The sequence below is a fragment of the Vigna unguiculata genome, chromosome 6 (genome assembly GCF_037176805.1).
Source record: "Vigna unguiculata cultivar grain cowpea cultivar isolate G323 ecotype 2 chromosome 6, ASM3717680v1, whole genome shotgun sequence".
In the NCBI taxonomy this organism is placed as follows: Eukaryota; Viridiplantae; Streptophyta; class Magnoliopsida; order Fabales; family Fabaceae; genus Vigna; species Vigna unguiculata.
In genome coordinates this window covers 43,486,675-43,502,095 of record NC_140797.1, presented here as the reverse complement: position 1 = coordinate 43,502,095, position 15,421 = coordinate 43,486,675, and the positions used below count along the sequence as shown (strand labels likewise).

Here is a 15,421-nt window from a genome sequence, read left to right as displayed (position 1 = left end):
TAATGTGTTTTTTTTTTCATTGATTCTAACAACAATGTATTGATTAGTCAACGTAACTCTTCCTCTAAAATAAAAGTAAACTATAATTTAAGAAATATAAAATTTACACCATCACGCGTCATAATTTATTACACATACTTTGAAAGGAAGTCATTGTTTTGTAGTTAATTTTTTTATCAAGTAGAAATATTTTTTATTGTACATTCATTATACTCGTATAAATCATTGAATCAGGCATGATTAAAAAATGTTATCCTCGATAGTCATTGAAATTGACTCAAATGCTCCCACCCACGTTACGATCACTATGTTCTGTATACCAAAAAATGGTAAAAATGGTATCCCTTATAGTTAGTTATAGAGAAAGTAAGTGAATATAAGCACTTCAATCATGGATGCAGTGCATCTTTCTGGAACACATACTTTTCTTGCATCCGTGTTAGGGTTGGTGAAGGAAAAGGAGTTGATCGGAAATCCAAAAATAGTCTCCTCCTTCACATGGAAGCACATGGTGGTGTATGGAAGTGTTTGATAGAAAAGAAAATATTATCTTTGGTTACATATGGTTGGGTGATTCACCAATCACGCAAGTCACCCGTTGGTTTGGATAGAGTCAAATAAAAGGTGATGAAGACCCATTTGTACGGTGTGTGAAGTACGGTGCGTGCAAGTGCTCAAACACACCAACAAGCTGACATGTCTGTCTCCATTCCTAGTTTTAAATACTCTAACATCATTCGTCCAATGCCCTTAACGTGGACGCCACGTCCATCCACACAAAGTCAAAAATTGTATCCAACTTTTCCCATTTCCACCACATACATTACTATTAAGTTGACCCCATTATTAATTTATTACTCACTTCATTATTTCAATTACTCTCCTCTACACCTACACCCAGGGCACACGAAGTTGCCAAGAAACTCACTTGCGTTTGCTAAAGTCCACCTATCAATTACTACTTCCCATCCAACAACTGGTCATTTACGTGTCATATCAAGAGTAATGGCCGTATTTCTTGACCAATGGGAAAATCCGAATATTCCTCGCAACACGTTCAATATTGGCTGTTAGCGTATCAATTTTTTTCTTTTTATTCTTTTCTTTTTTGTTCTTTTCGGATGGGTTACCATCTAGGTTGTTTTCGATATTGTCACAAACCATGCTGGCCAAGATGGAAAACAAAACATAACCACATGACAAAGGAAGAAGATAAAAGACGATTCTTCATTTGCCCTGTCTATTTACTCCCCAGAATTTTTTTTGAATCAAATATACAACATTATTCAAAAGAAAACAAATGGTACAAAAAAATTAAACATTTTCTGATCTAATATATCCCTCCCTCCCAAGACATGGTCTAATAAGAATATGAACATTTACGGTGTCATTTTCCCTTATACCCATGTACAAAAATACAAAGTTTAAGGAATAATATAGTATTAACCAAAAAATGGAACGATAAGGAAAAGGCTTCAGTTTCCTGAAAAGCTGCTAATGGTAGTTCTGCTTGTGCTGTTGTTGTTATTGGTGTTATTGTTTGCATTATGAGCACCGCCTATGATAGAGGAGATGGCGGCGGCGAGGACGGCGGTGAAGTTTGGATCGGCGGTGATAGCGGCCGCGGCGGCACTGACTGTATCAGCCGACGAGGGTTGCTGGCTAGGCTGTAAGGGTGGTCTAGAGGCTTGTGCGGCCAACTGGGAGGAACCTACTTCCTGAGACAGTTGAAGACCAGAGAATTTCGATTGATTATAAAGAGCTTGTGCTTGTGCAATTGGGGTGGCTCCGGACCCAAAGTTCTGAGGCTGCCCTTGGAGGAAGGGCACTTGGAATGGGGTAGCTGCTCTCTGAAATTGCAAAGGGTTCGGGTTATGTGTGAGGTCCAAAGTCACAGTTGGAAATGGCGCCGAAGCTGATAGTGTTGCCATGCTAGAATTGCAAGGAATAATTGCTCTGGCTAGCAAATTGGGATTCATTATTCCATCTGCACTGGACATTGACCCTGAGAGTAACATGCTAGCAGCAGCTGTAGTGGTTGACGCCATGGCCATAGCTGCTGGTGGAAGTGGATGGTTATGTGTACCTTCATAAGTTGTAACCAAAATTGTTCTATCCTCGGCACAACGTTGAACCTAATAAAGAGCAAGAAATTTCTATTAGTTTTGACCACAATGATTGACACTTAATACATAGTTAATAGATCTTGTTGATAATAGTACTATATATAAATTGATCAATCAGAAAAACTCACTTGTTTGCGAACTGGGCAACCAACTGCCATAGTGCATCTATAATATGCTCGAGGACATGGGTTCCCCTTGGCCATTTTTTGTCCATATTTTCGCCATTGGCACCCATCGCTTATCTGCAACAACGATCCATTGAGTTAGAGAAGCAATTTACTAGTCATCGCTGGCTTTAATGGTTTGTAAATTAATTAATGAACTCATAAAACATACTATATATAGTATGATATACGTACCATGGGAGCTTCTGATCGGGCACGAACTGAGACACGAGCTTTTCTCATTGTGGCTTCTGTAGTGGACTGATCGATAGCATTGGAAGGGTTAACTTTCTGAAGCTTATTAGTAGCCCAACCTTGGGATTCTGAGTCTGGGCTCTCTTCCCTACCCAACTCTCTTTTGGCATTAACATTTCTCGCACCGTCTCTCGTTCCAACTTCAATATTATTGTTCTGAGGTGTGCTCGATCGTGTTCTCTCATCGGAAGAAGAGTCAGACACTTGGTCATCTGCTTCGGCTGCGCCACTGGGACCTATATCAAGGAACTGTCTTGGAACCTTTCCTCCACCAACACCATCATTTTTATCCCCGGCCTTTCCCTGAACAACCTGAATTTCAACATTATTATTAACATGTTCCAAATCCAACCCAGATCGTTTACGTAAGAAAAATAAAATCATACAGTAACCGTGTTATTCACTGTATGGCAAAGCAGTTTCAGTCTCTTCACTATAATTATTAAAAAAAGGTAGGGCAATTCAAGAAAACTATTTGTAAATTTAATTTATAAGTACCTCATTTTCTGTGTTCACTGTCCGCTGGTTCTGATGCATTAATGTCATGAGATGCATCTGCAAGGCCGTGTAGTTACCGGTCACATGGCTTAGCATCTCTTTCAGCTTCTTGTTCTCTGCGTTCATGCGTTGAAGTTCCACTTGCATCTGCGCAAGCTGAATAAACAAACAAATATATGTCAATTTCACAAATAATGAAAACTTAAATAACCACAAACACGACATTTATTAATAGGATTTATGAATAAAATAAAAATATATGTACCTCAGTGGTTTTGGCTCGCTTATCTTCTGCATCCGATGAAACCCCGTCATCGACGGTGGATTGGTCACTCCCGGTGTTAGCAGTAAGGAGTTGTAAACCAGTCTAGAGAGAGAGAAATAGTGATTTAGAAGCAGAAAGTAATAAATAATCCGGGGAAAAAATAAAAAAGAAAGAAAGAAAGAAAGAAAAAAGTAGTTTAGGGAGGTTAATTACATTAACGTGGAGAGGTGTTTCAACAATTTCCTTCTTGACGATGTTGGGTTTAACGTGGTGGTCGTGGGAGGGTGGGGATGTTGGTTTGGTGAGTCTATCAGAGAAGAAGTCGACTTCACCGAGGACTTTGCGGTTGTGTTCGTCGTCCTTGGCAGCGGGGCGGCTAAGGTTGACGGGGAATCCGAGGAGAGGGAACATGGTGTCGCCGGTGAGTTTGGTTAAAGAAGTGGAAGGCTGTTTGGAAGGTAATAATGAGAGAGATTGCGAGGAAGAGGTATCAAGGGTGAGTCCCCATCCTTTGTCCATAAAACAAGCACAACAAGGGAGAAAGAAATAGAAATGAAGGAAACTACAGAGAGAGAGAGGGGTAAGAGGAATGGTATCAGGAAATGAAGTCTTTGTCCAGTGCAATGGGGTTGGGTATAAAAAGAGTTGGGGGATACAAGGAGCGTGGACCAAATGGAAATGAAATTGGAGATTTGTGAAAAATTTAGCAAATTATTGCGCCAGATGGTGCGTCATCCTGGACAATGTCTAATTCTCCACCACGTACCCGCCCACAGTTCATACCCAGTCCACCTCTCCAGTTCACACCTCACAACCCGCCCCGGATTTCATCTCTTCTCTCTCAAACCAATAACATTTCATGCAAAATTATTATATTCTTTCTTAATTAAAATCACCGCATTAAATTTTTACTGCTTACTATTTTCTCTACTATAACTAACTCATGTAGTTTTTTTAAAAAAGGGTTAAAATAATATGTTCCCAAGAAATCCGTACTTTAAGACAATAGTCACATTTAGGAGTACGTGATGGAAATGCAATCCCGAGGTAATTGAATAAATTGTGGAAGTTGTTGGATGAACGTGGGTCCATTAAGAAAGAAAACCCGACCCGATGGGTCAATATATTGGATAGTACTGGGGGTAGCAGTCTTTGTCTCTCTCTGATTTAAAAAAGGGAAAAGAGGTTTAATTGGTGAAGAAAAAAGAAATGTGTTGGATAAAAGTATCGACGTGCGGGGGGTTTCGTCTGGGTTTCGTGAAGAAAGGATTTGACTGACTCATAAATGAGGAAGAAAAAGAGCCACCGCCCCCGAATAGTGCGCGAACGATACACGTGATGAAAATGATCCAATTTTCTCTTTTTCTCTCTCAACACCCACAAATTCAACAACAAAACACAATAAAGGAAAAGCCAAGTCAACCAATTTGACGGCCCGGCTCTCTCTCTCTCTCCCTTTCTCTCTCTGTCGTAGGGTGACCGAAGACTGGTTGCCCAAGTAACTTAGTCTTTACATGGCCCCACCCACCTCCTTTCAGATCCCAACCCCCCGGTACCTTGTTGACTCTTTACTTGTGGGACCCTCCTCTTCTCTTCACACCCCCTCCCTCCACATTATTTTTTTATCTCTGATCTCTTCAATCATATAATTATATTCCATTATAAAAATCATAAAACTCCACACATGTATACACTGATTTGAATTTCAAGTACTCCTATACAACTTAAGACCTTAAGACCATCCTTTTAGGTGCTTCTGTCAAAGTTTTATTTTGAAGAAAAAAAAAAACAAACAAACAAAACCCAAAAGTAATTGATAATTTGCAAGTAAATAAGTTGCTTAATGATTTAAGTTTTGTATGGCGAAGATGGCAGTCAATAAATTAATCATTTATTAAATTGTTTAATTTGTTATATTGGTCAGATAACAAGTCTGTATTTCCTAAACCTCCATTGGAGAAAATAGCATGAGTCGTCCGTCAACTTCTCGCATGATTGATCATTTGCCATTTTATGCATTCGTTGACCCAAAGAAACCAGCAAGTACCTCAGGAAAAAACAATGTTAAATTCGAATACAATAAGGTGAATTGGTCTAGCTACAATCAACAATATTTCTCTAAGCCTGAATCATTTTTTTTTTCTTCACTTATTTTCAATATTATGCAGCTACCGGATCAAAGTAAATGTATATATTTTAATAAATTCATGTCTTTAATTCGGTGGAAGTCGTGTGCCTTTAGGTTGTAGCATTTTAAAATTGAAAAACTGTCCTCCTCCAATTTCAAGAAATTGACATTTTCACAATTTGAATGCGTAGCAAATCACCTAATCTTAGATAGCATAGTATTTGCCTATATTTCAAAAAATTGATGCAACAAACAACATTATGGCGTTTTCTTATTTTGGACCGATCGTTATAGACTTTTACAAGGATTCTTCGGTGCATATACTGAATAAAGATGGTGACTGATCGAAAGCAAAGTAGGCAATGAACCTCACTCTTTCTCCTATAATGACCATACAAAATAAATAAAACAACTGTTTTTACCATTTATGGACAAAAATACCACTCCATTAATGTCCAATCTTATAATTAGTAAAAGGGATTTGTTACAAAGTGAATGAACAGGTGAATTGAAGACTTCTGAGCCAGGAAACTTTCTCTCAATGATGTCACACATCCATGCTGAATATTTTTTACTGCAACAAAGAAAGTCTCACAATTAATACAAAAAATGTTGGTCACTGAATCACTTTTAACAAATAAAAATTTATGGTCTGTTATAATTTTTTTTTTCACTCTCTAATCTAATTAGATTAAATGACATTTAATTCGGGCTTAGAAGTTAACTAAAAAAAAATCTTTATACTCAACTGTGTGTACTCATTCAGTCTTTAGCATTGACTATCTCACACATATCTCCACCAATTGTGACCTCACTGCCTTCTTCTCACCAAAAAGTTGCTATCTAATAACTTTGGAGATAAGCTCCCTCCAATCGTGTGAAAGAGAATAACGAAAGAAGGAAAATAGTGTGAAATTTAAACTAAAAGAGCATAAAATGAAAAATAAAAAATGTTTCAAAAACACAACCATTTATTCTATTATAAAATATTTCTTTGATTTCATAAACGAGAGAAGGATGAGTATATCAGATTAGAGGATATTTGGTTGGAAATGATGAAGGCAAGAACATGCAAGTGGGAGCAATATATAAGAGGATTTTGTAAATATATATCAGGCAAATATTATATGGTTCAGAAGACAAAGTAGAATGCTAAACATAAGGAGGAATATTGTGTCACTGAATCGCGTCAATAGTAAGGAAAGAAAGATTTTGTGTTTAAGAGAAAGGGTACATGTGTTCAAAATTTCACATCTATTTGTGATAAAACAATTTTATAATATATAAATATATACAAATTTTATAAGATTGATTTAAGTTAAAATTATGTATAGAAAAAATTATTGTATTCTAAAATCTTTTGAGTATATATAATAATAATAAATGTAAAAGAAAAAATCCACATCAAATATAGTTTAAACTAATATCAAATGTTTTTTTTTTTTTTACATTGTACAATCAAAGTAAAAAAAGTAATTGAAAACACTTTTCTTATTTATTCTCACTCAAAATAAGATACTATTTTCTGACTTATAAACATATTTAGCAAAGGATAATAGCTACTTTCTTTTTTTCTTAAGGGACCAATCTAATCTAAGTGATTACATGTAAGTGAGCATTTTAAATTAATATTTATTAAAAAAGTTACAGATTATTTATAATAATTTTTTTTATGTAAGAACTATGTTGTTTGATTTTGTCGTTAAAAGAACGATGTGGTTATTATTTTCATCTTTCCATGTACAACTCCTAAATTAAGTCATCCTTTGCCTCCCTAATTTTCTCTAACTCGCTAATGAAATCTCTTTAACGAGTTAAAAAAGATATGAGAGAAAAAAAAAATCGATTAATTATTGAGAGATGAGAAGACAAAAGTAATGGTCACAATATCTCACTAACTGTACAAATTACACTGCAGGTACTAAAAAAAAGTAAGCTCTTAATAAAATAAAATTTTAAAGTGATTCGTTTCGCAACAAACGCTTGTTTCTTAAACAAAAGATAATGTAAAAAATTGTAAAACTTCAAAATTATTCACCGACTCTATATTTGAAATCATCACTAAGATGAATCATCAATTGTGAAACTATTGTTAGATTTCTTGAGCAGAGACGTCTAGAAAATCTTACACCATTAAATAATAAATAAACTCATATAAACAATTAAAACAACATCAATCCAAAATCTTAAAATGTTATATTTGTGAATTGTTTTAATATGAACTTTTTTTTTTATATTTATATGCATATTTCTTCTTCTTCTTCTGCTTGTAATTTAAATATTGGGTTAATTATGTTTTTATCCTTCAATTTTTAGTTAAAATTATAATTAATTTTTTCTAAAGACCTTAAACTAATTTAGTCTCTCAACTTTTTAAATGCATGAATTTAGTCCTTTTAATAAAATTTTATTAAATTTATTTGATATTTTAAACACATTTTATTATTGTATTCTAGTTTGGCTTAAATATACATTTGGTCCCTATTTTTGTTGATTTTATTCAATTTGGTCCCTATTTTCGTTTTATGTTCAATTAGGTCCTCATTTTTGTCAAATTGTGGTCAATTTGGTCCTTTTCACTAACGGTGTTTAAATAGTTAACGTTTTTTAACAGTACATGCCACGTGTCAGCTCCTGGTTTTTTTGATTTTTTTTGATTTTTTTTTGATTTTTTTTAATTTTTTTTAATTTTTTTTTTTAATTTTTTTAAATTTTTTTTAATTTTTTTTTAATTTCAAAAAAATGGTCCACGTGTCAAGTCATAATTGTGCCACGTGTCAGTTTGTGGTAGTATTATTTTTTTTATTCAATTTAGTCCCTATATTCGTTATTTTTGTTCAATTTAGTCTCTATATTCGTTATTTTTGTTCAATTTAGTCTGACACTAAATTTAATATCTTTTATACAAATTATATTAATATCTTTTCTAAAATTGATCTTTAAATTTATTATTTTTTAAATTCAATTATAAATTATTAAATTTAATTATAAATTGAATAAATTCTTATATTTAATTTCTAAATAGAATATAATTATTTAAAATATTATGAAAATATAATTATTAATTTTTTTTCTAATATTTATATTCTAAAATATTTTTAAAATTGATATATAAAAATATTTTAAATATTCAAAATATTTTAGAAAAATAAACTAATATTTGTAAAATTAACATTTACATATAAAATATTTTAGATTTTAATATCTAAAATGCAATAAAAATATTAAATACTTTAAATTTAAATGTAAATTTTACAAATGTTAATATATATTTTTAAAATTTTAATAATTATATTGTAATAATATTTAAATAATTATATTTTAATAATATTTAAATAATTATATTTTAATAATATTTAAATAATTATATTCTATTTAACAATTGAATCTAAGAATTATATTCAATTAATAATTAAATATTATAATTTATAATTAAATTTAAAAAATAAGTAATAATAATGTCAATTTTAAAAATTAAATGGTTCTATTTTCACAAAATTTGGGACTAAATTAAACAAAAATAACGAATATAAGGACTGAATTGAACAAAAATAACGAATATAGGGACTAAATTGAACAAAAAAAATAATATTATCAGAAATTGACACGTGACACTAGCATTGACAAGTGGCACAATTGTGACTTGACACGTGGACACTTTTTTTGAAATTAAAAAAATTTTAAAAATTTTTTAAAAAATTAAAAAAAAAATTAAAAAAAAATTAAAAAAAAAATCAAAAAAACTAGGAGCTGACACGTGGCATGTACTGTTCAAAAACGTTAACTATTTAAACACCGTTAGTGAAAAGGACCAAATTGACCACAATTTGACGAAAATGAGGACCTAATTGAACATAAAACGAAAATAGAGACCAAATTGAATAAAATCAACAAAAATAGGGATCAAATGTATATTTAAGCCTTCTAGTTTAGTTATATTGTTTGACACGTTTTTCCTTCAATATTAACTGAGACATGCATTTAAAACTTTAAATAAAATTTAAAAAAGATTATTTAAAAGACTTAATTCAAGCATTTCTAAATATGAGGAACTAAATTGATTCAAAATTTAAAAAAAAAATAATAATTATAATTTTGACTAAAATTTGAAATATCAAAAATATATTTAACCCTTGAATATTTTACATATTTTATCGTTCAATTTTAGTTACGAACGTTCTAAGTTCTAAGTTAGAATTTTTATTTTATGTTCTTTTTATACAATATTTGTCTTTATGTTAAGTTTTATAATCTCATGTGTTTTCAATACTTTTAGTAGATATTTTCAATACAATTTTTTTTCAAATATGATTAACTTTAATTTTAACCGTTAAAACATTATTTTAGTTTCATAAATTTTAAATTTTTAAAATAAGTTTACACGGTTGAATTACATTACTTCCAAATAATCACTGGTGTAATATGATCCCATGAGGAGTCATTTTAAAAACATAAAATTTTTCGCAATAATAATAATCAAATTTAAGATTATTAAAATAAATTTCATTCGATTTTATAAAGATTAATAGTCGATTAGATGAATTTTACATCCGGAATATTTTTTAAAGTTTAAATAGAAATTAAAATCCACAAATTATGACAGAGGAAACCATTAACACGAGGTTACCTTCTCAACCGTTTTATTCCCCAAAGCATGTAATTGTTTGTGAATGGTAATTAGAAAGAGAAAATAGTAGTTTAATATAGAGTATCCGTACAGACAACTTTTTCTTGCTTCCATGCATCAACAAATTTCAATTCCTTGCGACGTCGTTCTTTTGCTTTGGTCTCTTTCAAATTGCCTTTAATACTTCTTTTGAAAAATGGCTCAAGTTAGGGGGGAAAAGGCAATTCTTGATGTTACCAGACAAAGAAAAAAGAGCACACACGAGCCAAGCTTCCTTTCTTTACCTTGACTACTCAGAGTCCTTCTTTCAAACTAAAATTTCAATTTTGCCCCAAAATATTAATCACCTTCAAACCATTGAACATAACCACATTAATGGAAAGACAACGTCCATTGAACGTTGACTAACCACTTTCAACACTTAAATCTCATATTCTATAATTCATTATTTCGATTATGTATATTACTCTAAAAATAATTACATTGAAAGAGACATTTTCATATCACCTTTCTCCTATCTTCATTTGTAACCAATAAAATAAAAGAAGTTCGAAAGAGAATTTTATTATTCGCTTGTGGGAAAAGTGATATGAAAATGAAAAAAAAATTATTTGAATAGAAAGTGAAATATATGTGACCAATGAAAAGTAATATGTATTTGTTGACGAAAAAAGAAAATACTTCTTTTCTCATCTGCCTAATTTACTTTCTACTTTGCATTTTCTTTGTGAAGGTATGTTTAACGCATAAAGCAGAAAATTCTTTCCAGACACATGTGACACGTAGATCTCACATAAAAGTTTAGCTGTTTATGATTTAATACCATCTTTCTTTATCAAACAAAGTAAATCAAATAATAAAAATTAAAGATAAAAGTTAACAAAATAATAATGTGACATTATTTAAGGAATTAATAAAAAAACTTCTCTATAAGTTGTCTGTTATGAATTATAATTTAAATTTAAAAAAAAAACTAATTTCTGAATCTGGAAATTTGTAATATATATAAAAATAATATAATATAATATTCAACCTACTTCTCTCCCCATTAAGAGGAAGATTCCTAAAATAAACAACGTGCATGCATATAAAATAAATAAAAATTGCTTACCCTCACCGGATAATGGAAACATATAAACGTGTATGTAAATATAAAAAAATTGGTCATCCTCCTCGAATAATAGAAACAGATTTAGAGCTGCTTTAAAATATTTTCATAACAAAAATATTTATTTCTTATTTAACTTTTTCAAAAAAAAAAAAAATACAAACAAAATCCAACTTTTAAACTTGTAGTTTCGCTTCTTCCCTAATTGAGTCTCAGTTCACATGGAGTTATGGCCTTTTTCTATATTTTGACCGATAGTTTGATTTTGTTTTATTATTGATTGTTGTCCAGGAAATTCTCAACCGCTGCCAAGTTACATTGTGGGACAAATTTTAATTAATTGATCAAGTCATTACCATTGTAATTGTTTTAACAATTTTTTTTATCTTAATTTATTCTATGATTACGTTGTTTTTATGTGTTGATCTGTTTATAAAAATATATGTAGTTTGTATTATTAAAAGTGACAGCTCAAAGAACTTTTTTTTTTCATTCTTGAAGAAAAAAAGAAAAGAACAACAGTAATTCTTCATCTTCCACTAACTCCTATGCCATTAGCTTAATCTTTCCCTATAAGTTTCTACACCTCAAAACTATATAAAGAATAGGAAGATGGGGAACAAGTATTTATATTTACTTAACAACTAAATTTTAAGCAATTTTTATATTAGTACTAACAATATAATAAATTGAATATTTATAGTGGGCCAAAAGTTCAAAAAGCAAAAATTTACTATAATTAATTAGTAGTGTTAGATTTATTTTGACTTTGAAAGGAAAGTGTTATTTTAAATTGATTTTTAATTTTTAAAGCCACATTGAATCGTATCTAAATAAAATATGTTTATAAACTATATCTGAAAAAAAATTTGTAATTAAGCTAACTATAATTAATTTACTCAATTTGAAGCTATAAATTAAGTTTAATATATATATATATATATATATATATATATATATATATATATATATTAAATTGATTGAATTTAAAAATTCTAATAAAATTAATTGCCAAATAATATAAATGTATATATCACTTTTCATATTTGATTTTATTTCCAAATAATTTATTAATCTAAATAAATAGTTTCAATAAATATGTAAAAGTTGACTTCATAATGTTAGTAATCCAAGTGTGAGTCTAAGTCCCACATTGGCTAGAAATGAGAAAATAGAGCATTATAAGGATAAAAACCAACCCATAAACACATCGTCTTAAGGTTTTGAGTTGAGAGTTGTGTCAATAACTTATGTGGTTGGACTCAGATCTCATTGGTGTTGTATATTCTCGATGAAACATCTCTGTAAATCCTAACACATAAAAAGGTCAAAATTATTACAAGAAAACAATAAAATATCCATTAAATTAATTTTCATTTTATTATATTATTGATACATTATTAGAGTACATACAATTAAAGCAACCATTTCAATGACTTCAAATTTTTGTTATTATAAGGCTGATTTGAAAACACATGAAATAGAAATATTGGATGGGAGATGTAAAATGGTCAAATTTGTGTCTCCAGCTGGCTTTCTACGTAGATCACATGAGAAGGGACAAGGGAGGCATTGTCGTAGTGGATCCCACAACATTTTCTCTACATTCACACAAATCCAAAACGACAACAAAAATGAAAAAGAACAACGTCCTTTCTCCAAATTCATTTTTGGCAGTCATATTGAACTATAATAATTGGTTTTTTATTTGTTTTTATTTTGTATCCTTAATATTATAATTAAATAGCGAAACTCGTGGGTTGGACTGTGAACCCGACAGCGGATAATATTGTCCACGCATGGCTTTGTCTGCATCGATTTGCAGACAGTAGCCGAGTGAAATGTCTGCGTTCAAATTATTTCCAACGCCCAAAGAAAAGTATCTCTCGCAAACAGATCCATGAGGCTGCCGAGGGAGAAAATACAATCCCGTGTAGAAATTGTTTTCCTAAACCATCTGAAAAGGTTAACACAACGAAGAAAAAAAAAAGAAGCTTACAATTAATATAGTTTTATCAACGAAACCAGACGTTTGGCACATGGTTATATTATATATACATACACTGGCGAATGCCGACGTAGAAAAAAGGAGCACGCACCTTAAAAAATTTACAACGTTCATAGATAGAGAGTAGCAGTAGTATAGTACTGGAGGAGGTTCATTAAAAGCAGCAGAACGCAAGTTCAAACCACTAGACGTAATAATTCTTGAATTCAAAGCGTTCAATTTGAGGGACCTGATGAGCTTACAAGTTGTTGTTAAGTGCAACTTTAATTTTTTGGAAAGGAAAAATTGTTGTGATGAGCATAATTAGTCAGACATGGTTGGTCGTTGGTCAGCAAATGCAGGTAATATATAGGTTTTATTTTCCGAGAAATATAGAGTGTTATGTATATATATAATAAGGGAAATAGTCAATGACGTACGTATCGCACATTCATACACTTCACTCTATACTCAGCGTTAGGTCAAGGTGAAATCTTAAATTTCAAAATTAGTATAAATAAAAGCGTGGAATTATTTAAAGAGTAATTTGAGTTGAATTATTGATGGTGAGAGAGATGTTAGTAATAAAAAGGAAGAGAAGGTTAGGGTTGACGATTAGATCCTGCCCCACGTGGCTTACTTGTGTTGACGTAGAAATATGGTGAGAGGTTAGGTTGTGACAGCAGGGATTGTAGAAAATAAGCAGACCAAATTGCACACAGTGAAGAGGAAAAGCTCTGCGAGAGAGCCATGCGGCGAACGGCATCATGACAGCTATTTCTTGCGTACGCTCTTTAGACACCTATTGATACCTTTCACATTACAATTATTTTTCCCTCATCTTCAATAAATCCAATTAATTAACTGCTAAACATTTCATCTCATATATATATATATATATATATATATATATATATATATATATATATATATATAGTAAGATTCACTGGTCTATATATTTATTGTTGACACTTCTTAATAAATCTATAAGAGTGTTCACTTAAGTAAAGCATTATCATGTTTTGACTAATTTTAATTTTAAATAAGTCGAATTTGTTTTATTTGTTTCAATACAAATTATCCAAAATTAATATTGTTTTCATTGATTCACTTGGTTTTGTTGGCCAGCTCTGATGTCACGTGTTTTCGTGTTTTGATGAGTTTTTTGGTCTCTTTTCTCAGCCGCAAGGGAGAAAATGTCGTGAACTAATAATATAGTTTTCAGTGGCATTGGATGCATGGCACTGCTATTGCCACAATTATATAAATATGTGTATATAAATATACATACACTACATGATAGCACTTAAATAACTTAATCCTGTTCATTTTTTAATATTTGATATATCAATAAAATAATTAATAGCTGGGATTCATGGACGTAATTTTTTAATGGTTTTGTAGTTTAATTCCAACATAAAATTATTTTTGTTTGGTTCAAAACCCTAGTGATGTGAGTGATGATGACGGTGTCTCTATTGATGTGGGCATGGAGGTGGTGAATGGTAAGATAGACGGTGTGTGATAATATCCGTCATCGCTATTTTTTTCTTCAGCAACAATTAAACTATTTTTCCAGTGGGCTTGGAGTTTTATTCTGTGTTGTCCAAAATCTTTGAAAGCCCATTCGATTGCATCTGTCTCCAGTGTCTTCAGATTGCTTTTGTTATTTCCTTTTTCTTTAGGCCTGTTCCATTATTTCCTAAGTCGCAGGCCAGTTGAATTTCCGAATCTGGGCCAGCTTTTTAATTCGTTCTTTGTACTTGGACTATTATCATTTTGGACCCAAAAGAAATTGTAGCCTCAAAAGTGGAAAAATCAATTAAAAAGATAGAAATAAGTACAAAAAATGAAAGTTGATAGCTTCTTCATATAATATATCGATCGAATTATTTTCAACAGTACGGATTAATTAGTGAAGGCTGCTTTAATTTGATTAACAATTTTTGAACTACCAGTTTTTAAAAACTCGGTTACGTTAAAAGTAACTAGATTAATCTAACGTTAAATATTGTGATTAGTGCTTCCAAACTATTGTACTTCATTTTTTATTCACGAGTAAGAGTCTAGCTCTCGGTTATATGGAGTTCATAGCCAATTTATGCACAATTTTTTGGAATAAGATTGATAATGTCAAATTGTTTAATCTCATTATGATTACTTGATCCAGTAATCCACAGCTTAACAATGCAGAAAGCAAAAGCAACAAGCAAACAGAAGAAAAGCAAAAGAACACTATAAAAGCAACACTACACCAATATTC

At 31.0% G+C, this 15,421-nt stretch overlaps 1 protein-coding gene across 1 annotated transcript; it reads right to left on the bottom strand.

Moving 5' to 3' along the window:
* Window positions 1-1,177: 1,177 nt before the first annotated feature.
* Window positions 1,178-3,926, bottom strand: LOC114188682 (putative WRKY transcription factor 31). The gene is made up of 6 exons (XM_028077274.2): window positions 3,522-3,926; window positions 3,309-3,410; window positions 3,044-3,199; window positions 2,486-2,857; window positions 2,255-2,368; window positions 1,178-2,135 (listed from the first exon to the last, which is right to left on the bottom strand). The coding sequence occupies exons 1-6, from the start codon at window positions 3,825-3,827 to the stop codon at window positions 1,476-1,478; spliced, it is 1,710 nt and encodes a 569-aa protein (XP_027933075.1). The 5' UTR covers window positions 3,828-3,926; the 3' UTR covers window positions 1,178-1,475.
* Between the last annotated feature and the right edge of the window lie 11,495 nt (window positions 3,927-15,421).

Bases quoted from the DNA above. Each gene is read 5' to 3' on its own strand.
- LOC114188682 (XM_028077274.2), bottom strand. From the start codon at position 3,827: ATGGACAAAGGATGGGGACTCACCCTTGATACCTCTTCCTCGCAATCT. The intron at 3,200-3,308 runs GTACATATATTT...TTGTTTATTCAG, and splicing joins AGCGAGCCAAAACCACTGAG to CTTGCGCAGATGCAAGTGGA. The intron at 2,369-2,485 runs GTACGTATATCA...TCGTTGTTGCAG, and splicing joins CCCGATCAGAAGCTCCCATG to ATAAGCGATGGGTGCCAATG.